The following is an 8,892-nucleotide window of genomic DNA, read 5'->3' as shown; positions in this document are numbered from 1 at the left end:
TCAGCAGCCCATGTGGGGATCGAACCATCAACCTTGTGCTCTAACCAACTGAGCTAACTGTCCACCCCAGTCTCATTATTTTTAAAAGGGATTTGTTTCATATTAAAATTGAGCTTTATTAGAGGCCTTAGTGGAAAAAAATAGCTTTGAAATTCTACTGGCAGTGACTTTCTGCATTAGAAAGTGTATATTATAAATCAACTTGTCAGTAATTACAAACGGTCATAATTGTTTTGGGGAACGTGGAAATGCATTTTGTCTTCTGCTGACAGGGACGTTCTTCAGTGTACTATGATCACCCATCAGATTCTGCTGAGAGGGGCTGCTCAGTGCTATCTTCTTCAAACAGCTATGAACTTGGTAGATGTGGTATGTTTATCTTCTTTATTTGTGATACTTCAGTTTACACACTTTCTTAGTGAGTGCATGTGCAAACAAGAGTTAATGTAGCAGGCCTGTGAGGCAGTCATTAGAAAGCTCTGTTAGAGGGCTGGTCCTTGGCTGGCATCCTGGAACTTCGATTTTGGGAGGGTTCCCAGTGTCTGACTGATGGGAATCGCTTGCTGTGCCTGCATTGTTTATACAAACAATGTCGCTTATCCTGAACACCTCCTTTTCTTCTGGGAGTCTGGAATTTTGGTAGTTGCTATGCAGAGGTGTCTATGTGATCAGCTCCCTGTGACAATCCTGGGCACTGAGTCTCTAACGAGCTTTCCTGGGGGACGATTTACAGGTTGCTGGGGAATTGAGCATCCCTTGGCGACTCCACTGGGAGAGGAGCTTGAAGCTTTCTCCCGATTTCCTCTATACTTTTCCACACATCTTCCAGTAATTTGACATTCAAGGGGTATCTACTATCTTATTCTGTGTTTTTTATAGAGCCCCAATCATACCGTAGGTGTGAAGGGCCAGACTAACGTATATTTTAGGCTTTGGGAGTCAGATGAGCTTTATCCCAACCACTCAAAAGCAGCCATCAGCAGTTGGTAAATAAATGAGCATGGCTGTGCTCCAATAAAACTTTATTTACAAAACAGGCTGTGAGTGGTTTTGCTGACCCCTGGCCGAGAGTAAGATATCTTAATTCAAGACTTACAACTTTAAGGGAATGAAAGACCTGTGTGGTTTTCTTAAGGCAGGGCGTCATTTTTGTGACTTTGAAAAGTAAGAAGCACTTTTGATTTAAGTAATAAGTAATTTCTTATAGACTTTTTGTTTTTGCTTTTAGACTGTGACCATCTTGTCTCTAAGACAGTAGCCTAATTTTAAAGAAAACAGATTTATACAATAATCTTTCATTTAATATATTGGGTTGTTGGAAAAGTCATGACGCATTTTTTTCTATTTTTTGTTGCAAAAATGCATCATGACTTTTCCGACAACCCAATATTACGTTGGTTGTAATCAATACTTCATTTTAAAAGTTGAATAATATTTTCTTTTTCAAAAATAGCTTTCTTTTGATTTAAATAATAATATCCTATTTAAATAGTATATTGGATTACTTTTACAGTGATTTTATTAAATTAAAATTTTTTAAATGAGTACATTTTAAAAACTGCTCTCCCCTCCACCCCCTCCAGGAGAAAGTGTCACTTTCCGACATATCAGTTTTTCTTATGTCTCTGAGACAAGAGGAGTCCTTAGGACGAGGAACCTCATTGTGGACAGAGGTGAGACTGAAAATCATTTAATGATAAGGTCTTTGAAAACTGTATAAAACTTGTTTCCTAATTGAAGTCATTACTGTTCATTTATGTAAAATGTAATGATTGCTTTGTTATCTATCAACAGAAATTTAAAAAAAAAGTATATTTGCTTTGAGCGGACCTAATAGTGCTGCTAAAGTCCTCATGGAGGGGTGGAGGCAAGAAAGTGTTGGGAAGAGAGACAGACCTGTTTAGAAAAGGAGGTGGTAGGGCCGGCCGAGTGGCTCAGTTGGTTNTAAATGTTTTTTTGTTTGTTTTTTTGTTTTTAGCTGAGCCGTCCTGCCACCTGTTGGCAGCTCAGCGGCAGCTCAGCTCGGGCTGGACTCGAACCGCTGTTGCTCAGAGCTCAAACCTTTGAGCGAGCTCTTAACCAACTGAGTCACTCGGCCAGCCCTAATTTCCATTAAATGTGAGGTCAGCATTTACAAAATTGTGATTATGAAAATACTGTTCACAGGTGATCTATGTAGTAAACTGATTGTTTTTCCTACCTGCAAATTTTTCCTAGAATTATGTCATTTTAAAATTTGATTCTCTCCTTATCCCTTTCCACTGATTCAGCCCCAAATTCTTTGCAAATCTGTCTGTGTCTCCATCTTGCCTGTACAAAGTCAGATCATCAGGTATATTTTAAAATTTCTTGAAAACTCTCCTAGAGTCCTCTTGTGTGCTCAGCCTTGTGCATAGCTGACATTTTTAGGTCTGTCTTCACCATCATCCTGGGGATGATTCCTTTCACCTGAGTCCTGTGTTGGAGCTCCGATTTCCTGAGTTCATAGCTGCTTCTTTGGTTTATTCACTTGTTTCGGTGTAGTGCATTTTCCCTACATGTCTGCACCTTGTGCCCTGCCCACAGTCTTTCCTAAGTGCCTGGAGAAGCCTGAGGAGAAGAGCTGGTGAGGGGTGTGGACGGCCTTGGGGGCTCCCTGGGTTTCTAAGCTGTCAAACTAGCCCACACCTGGCCTTTCAAAACTTGCGAAAATTTCATTTTTGAATTGCTGTTTTAGTGGCTGCCGCCTCTTGTGCTCTGCCAGAGGTGGGACAGTTTGTGTGTCCTGCCTGTTCTTGAGGCTTTCTACCCTTTGCAATTCAGGTCACCTGTTTGCATTGTGACTTTAGCTCTTAACAGTTTAGGATTTTGTAGATTCTCTAGCTTTTTCTCTTTGTTAGTCTGGCAGTAATATTTTCTATGGCTTTCTGCATCCTATGTGGAAGCCGAGACCAGGCAAGTCTAGATGTCTTTATTTTGACATCACATTTGATCGAGGGTAGAAGTCTAGCTTGGAAAACATTTCCATCCAACATTTTAAAGGCATCGATCTTGTTTTAGAAGTTAGAGCTTCCATTGTTGCCGTCGAGAAATCTGAAAATATTCTGAACTGTGTTTATTTTTCTGAACTGTGTTTATTCACATGTGATCTGTTTCTTCATGGCAGTTTGGAGGTCTGTGTCCCCAACGTCCTGAAAGTTCATAGGTCTTTTTTCATCCCAGTGCCGGGCACTTGCTGGACCTACTCAGTTGGAAAATCATGTTCTTCAGTGCTGGGAACTTTTCTTGAATTCCCTTGATCCTTTTTCTTCTTCTTTCCATGCTCTGTTTGGATATTGAACCTCCTGGACTGGTCATCAGAACATCTTTTCTCTCCTCTGATATTTCTTTTTGTTCTACTTCCTGAGTAATTTCTGCAACTTTATTTCCGGTCCTTTCTTTGAATTTCTTGTTTTTGCTATCAAAGTTTTATTCTCCTGAGATCTTTTTTGTTCTTGGAATGTCCCTTTTTATGTCCCTTTCTTATATCGTAACTGCACTGTACCTTCTCTTATCTCCCTTTAAGCTGTTAGTGAAATTTTTTTTCTTTCTTTTTCAGGTTTTCTTTTTCCTGCATAATTTTGTTTTATCCAAATTTCTTTTGTTTGTTTGCATTGGCCCTGATCTTTAATGTAGAGGTTTCCCCAGAGGTCTGGTGGTCCTTGGATGCCTGTGTATGTTTAAGAATAAGGAACCAAAAATCAGGTTTAAAGCTCTAGGCACAGGAGAGGTGCTTGTTGACTGTTAACTTCACTGTAAGGTGATCTGGCCAAGCCATTTCACTGGTAATCTCTGATATATTTTCAGGTATTTCCTCTTGGGCTGGCCAGAGTCCATGGAGATCTGGACAGTCAAGGCCTGGTCAGCATTCTGGGACCTGAGGGGCCACAGTGGTGGTGGGACAGGTAGAAGGGGGTCTCAGCACCCAGGGTGCACACAAGTTCACCTGATGCTCATTTTGATATGGCACTCACTCCTGATGTCAGCTGGTCCAGTGTATCTCAATCCAGAGCTCGACTATTTTACCTGCTCCAGAGGATAGATGCCAGTCTTTTTACCTGTTCAGGAGAAAGAACGCAGGAAAGAGGTCTGGGACCTGACTGTGTCTTAAGCACACTGAGCAGATTCTCTTCAGGTTAGCCTCACTGTCACCTCCACTTACAGAAGTAACTTTTGCTGTCAATTCCTTAGGTTTGTAATTCGGGTGATTTTGTAAATCAGTTTTTTTCTTGGCTTTCCCTGTGCTACCTTAACACTCACTTCTCTTGAGTCTGCTTGGTTTTCACCTGTTTTTCAGATTCTAAATTTCATTGCTGTTGTCTGTTCCCCTGTTTTCTCCATTCTTCTGGGTTTTTGCCTTTGAAAAATCCTTTACTGATACAGTGAGGTACTTAAGGCAAGTAGAGTTTATGTGTTCAAATCTGTTATTCTTACTCAGAACTCCAAAACAGTAATCCTAATTAAAAAAAAACAAAACTTTTTTGAGATTCTTATTCTTCAGGCCTCCTGTCTGGGCTTTGATGCAGGGCACCCTCCTCATTTGAGAAGACAGCATTTGGTAATAATGGCATAACTTTAGGAAGTACTTTTATTAAGAAACGTATGAAATTTGCAAAAGGAGGAACTAATTTTCTTTTTAAAATCATAACAGGCCCAAGTCTGTTTTGGTGGTCTGAGAAGAAAAAAGATGAGCTTCTAAAATTTTGGGAAAACTATATTTTAATTATGGAAACTTTAGAAGGAAATCAGGTAAGTGTTGTCATGTTTTAACAAAGCCCATGTAGATCGAGTTTTAATTTTTTCAAACCTGTTAAAGCAATGCAAAAGAACCACTTTGATATAGCATGAAAGCACACAGATTATACTTTGTTTTATGGCATTAATGCAATTTAAAATTGATTGTAAACTCAGGAAATGAAAGAATACTTTCAATTGACTTACATTATCATTCAGAGAATTTAGTTTTATTTGATCTTCTCTTGACATTTACTTCTAAAGTTTTAGTTGTCTGACATTATGAATAATCTCCAAGAAATAACTTTCTTAGGAAAACTTCACTTAAACATTTCTGAGGTAAATTGTTATTAAGTAAATAATTGCCCTATAATTTTGTAGGTTTTCTTTTTTTTAAGTTCTTACATCTGTGCAAACCTGGTCCTGAAAATGGAAACTTGAAAAATCATTTTCAGTTGAGTTTGAATCAGTTTTTGTAGAACTGTGGAATTTTTAAGTTGAGCGGAATCTCTTAAAATTAGTGGTTCTCAAACTTGAATGCTCATTCGAATCCCCCAGATGGCTTGTTAAAGTATAAATTGCTGGTTCTGGTCCCCAGAGTTTCTGATTCAGTAGGTTGGGGATAGTGCCTGAGAATTCGAATATTTACAAGTTCCCAGGAGATGCCTTTGCAGCTGTTCTGGGGACTCAACTCGAGAGCCTTGGTCTAGGGGTTCCCAGTCTGCAAGCTGTGGACCACTAGGGGGCCAGCAAGCTGTGGAGTCATTGTGAGGTATCAGTCCAAATGTGCAGCAAGCATTGTTTGTAGACTGAAATAATTACTCATGTGCTAAATATACACTGGCAGTGCCAAAAAATGTATACAAGTGGACACTTTGGTCAACATTGTGCAAGCAGTAGTTTGCCATAATCAGAAGTGTCTTGACGCTGACGGTAACAACTTTGAGCACCTCTTTTAATTGCAGAAGTCACATGTGACTTGTATTCATCTTTTGTTATCAGTATATATTGAGTATTACAATTTTAATACAGTTTTCCTTTCTTAAAATGTATATACATTTTTTGGCATCCTCGGTGAGGATGTGGAATAAAAAGCTTTTCTAAATTCAAATGAACTTTTATGGTTTTCCTTCATCAGTAGATCCATAAGACCCCCACTAATTATTTAGAAACTCTGATTTATCTGTATTTTGAAGGACATATAGATTAGACTCTATATCTGCAGCATACTCTGAGTACGAAGAACTTTGAACTCTGAATTGACTCTACTTTTAAATGTGTGGCTTTGAACAACTTGAATGACTAGAGAACATATTTCAGTATTGTTCCTCTTTGTAATATATTGGTATTACCGGCTCTATTTCCCAGGACGGTTGAGGATTACATGACATACTTTATGATAGTCACTGTATAAATGTAACATTACTATATGTTACTATACGAACATAATATACTAGATTATATTCATTAGCTTTGTCACACTCACTCTTACATACCTGAATTCATATGAGTTAAAAACTGGAAGGATCAGACACATTTTGCATAGTTTTTACATGGGGGTGGGGAGCGGAAGGGCTACTGTTATCTAAATAGATGAAAACTCCCTTAACGTTTTTAAAGGTGAATGTTAATTTCATAGATCTTTTTGCTTTTATTTTCAGATACATGTTATAAAGCCAGTTTTACCAAAGCTGAACAATCTGTTTGAATATGCAGTGTCAGAGGAAAATGGTAATGGCTACTTTGATTTTTGTAGTATTATAGCTTTTGCCCCTTGATTTTATAACAAAACTCTTGTTCATTGTAGAGAATTTGGAAAAACTGTAAAAGGGTAAAGGAGAAAATAAGAATATGTGTTTATATTCTAGATACAAAACTTCTGCATTGATTGTTCATAATGTTTTTTCTCACTTAGTATAGCCAAATGCATTTACCTATATCCGTAAATTGTCTTGAGAGATGTACTATTTTTTGCTTGATTTTTGTCTGTTTTCCATGAAAAAAATCCATGAAAAAATAATTGTGATTTTAAGCTCTATGCAGGCAACACATGAGCTGAAATGAGTAGACAGTGAGTGGGGTGGTGCATTGGCGAGGCAGGCAGGGAAGGCCTGCCTTAGGAATGACATCGAAGGTCAGGGTTGATAGGACCGCACCATGTGCAAAAGCCCTGAGGTGGGGACAGCTCATTGGGTGGGTGGAAGGACCAGGAGGACAGTGCTGCCCAGTGTGGTGGGTGTGGGACGGTGGGTGAGGTTGGTGCAGGTGTCAAGGTCAGTTCACCCTTGTTCAGGTTTTATTCTAAGAGCGATGAGAAGCCCTTCAAGGGTTTTAAGCAGAGGTGTGATAGTGTTAGATTTCTGTATGAAAGTGGATGAGAGAAGAATTGGTTGGAATCACCCCAAATCTAAAGTTCAGCCTGCATATAGGGGTAATATTTAATTTTTGTACTCTGTAGCAGCTATAACATTTACATACAGTCTCTCTAAATGAAACTTATCTGAATATGGAATACCGAACACCTATGTTATTTGGTTTTTCAGTAATTAAACACCCGTGGATGTGATTAAACACAATCTCCCTTTGTAGTGTTATAAGGAAGTGAATGTGTTTGTGTGTATATGTGTTTATTTATGAATACAGTCTACGTGGAGCCACCTCACATGAGGATCAAACGTCAGCCCTTGATGTTTTCTCCACAGAGTGTTGGCTCTTTCACCCATCCTGGCATATATGTATTTATAAACGAATGTTTGAAAGTGAAAATAAAATCCTGACCAAAGAAGGTGTTATCCATTTTTTGGAGCTGTATGAAACAAAGCTTCTTCCGTTTTCACCAGAATTTTCTGAGGTAAGGACAACCTTTATTTTCCTTGCTCCCTTTGTCCAAAGATGAGAGGTAAGGGCATTCATTGCATCATGTGTGATCTTCAGAAAAAATACTAGGCTTTCTGTAATACAGAAAAAATACTAGGCAAGTAACGCTGTATAGATGTGCATACAACAAATCCTAGTTCTCTAAGCTTAGCTGTCACGTTTGGACACTTTAATGTGGTTTGTCCACAAACTGCCCATGGTGGAAAGTGGTTCTTTGGCGTCAGTTTTCTAAACAACCTAAGTCAGGGTATGAAAACTGGTGTAGTAGCTCGTTAGCCATCTTTTCCACAGCCCTGGTCAATGAATTAACATTGCTGTATGAAGTGGAGATTGCTATTTGAGCTGTAGTATTATTACATATAGAAAAAATATTTTTTATTAGCATCTACACTTCCATTTGTCAGAAATCACACAAAGCAGAGACTCAGAATTATGGGTGTGGTTTTAAGTTTTATATTACAGTGCCATAGGAGTCACATGATCGCTTTGGTATAATTACTAATTTACCTCTTGTTTAGTAAACTTTCCCAATTGTCTATGTACTATAGTGTTTTGATATGCATCATTTTTTTTTTACATTCTCTTAGCCTTCCTGCACTTCCTGTAAGCTTGCTTTCTTTGGCCAATGTCTAGTAATATTTTTGAAGATATAATTTTCCCCTCTTTACCTTGCAGACATAGGGGCTTAAATTTTCTCTTGAGTATCTTTGTTTTCCCTTTATTTCCACCAGGTGTTCCTTCCTTGGGTTCCTTTCTTCCTTTTTGACCCAACATGAACCCTATTGTATGTTTTTATCAGGTGGGGAAATTCTGTACTTTGTCATTTTGTCGTTCTGGTGGAATTAGGGTGCCCTCTAAGACTCTCATAAATTACCCTGCAGCATAAGAGGTCGGCAGTGCCTATAACAGCTCTCCTGCAGCCTGTGTAGGATGTGCAATTAAGGGCAAAGCTGACTTTTCAAAGTTACAGTTGCAACTTAACAGCAAATACTTTTTTTTTTTCCAGTTTATTATTGGACCATTAATGGATGCACTTTCAGAGAGCTCTCTATATAGCAGGTAAACAAACATGATGTTAGTTAGCAGCAATGCAGTAATATGTATTTGATACATAAATCTAACGTGCTTATAAAAAAATGAAAATAAACAAAAAAGACTTAATGCATTTGGTACCTAATATATATTGCCTAATAAACATTCAGCTCATTCTTATGTCCAGTCCCTTCTGTGTTTGTTGCTTGTCTTTCTTCTGTTAGTTGTATC

The 8,892-nt window shown here is 38.4% G+C and overlaps 1 protein-coding gene across 1 annotated transcript in view; it reads left to right on the top strand.

Moving 5' to 3' along the window:
- TARBP1 (tRNA guanosine 2 -O-methyltransferase TARBP1) overlaps positions 1–8,892 on the top strand; it is an 82,600-nt gene that overhangs the window by 13,918 nt on the left and 59,790 nt on the right. Inside the window, exons 2-5 of the mRNA XM_019651797.1 lie at positions 4,539–4,767; positions 6,414–6,483; positions 7,455–7,603; positions 8,636–8,688. Of these exons, the coding sequence (XP_019507342.1) occupies positions 4,539–4,767; positions 6,414–6,483; positions 7,455–7,603; positions 8,636–8,688 (501 nt within the window). The remainder of the gene's footprint in view (positions 1–4,538; positions 4,768–6,413; positions 6,484–7,454; positions 7,604–8,635; positions 8,689–8,892) is intronic.

The sequence above is a fragment of the Hipposideros armiger genome, unplaced genomic scaffold (genome assembly GCF_001890085.2).
Source record: "Hipposideros armiger isolate ML-2016 unplaced genomic scaffold, ASM189008v1 scaffold_167, whole genome shotgun sequence".
NCBI classification, from domain to species: domain Eukaryota; kingdom Metazoa; phylum Chordata; class Mammalia; order Chiroptera; family Hipposideridae; genus Hipposideros; species Hipposideros armiger.
The sequence above is the reverse complement of the archived record's forward strand: the minus strand, read 5'-3'. Positions and strand labels throughout refer to the sequence as shown.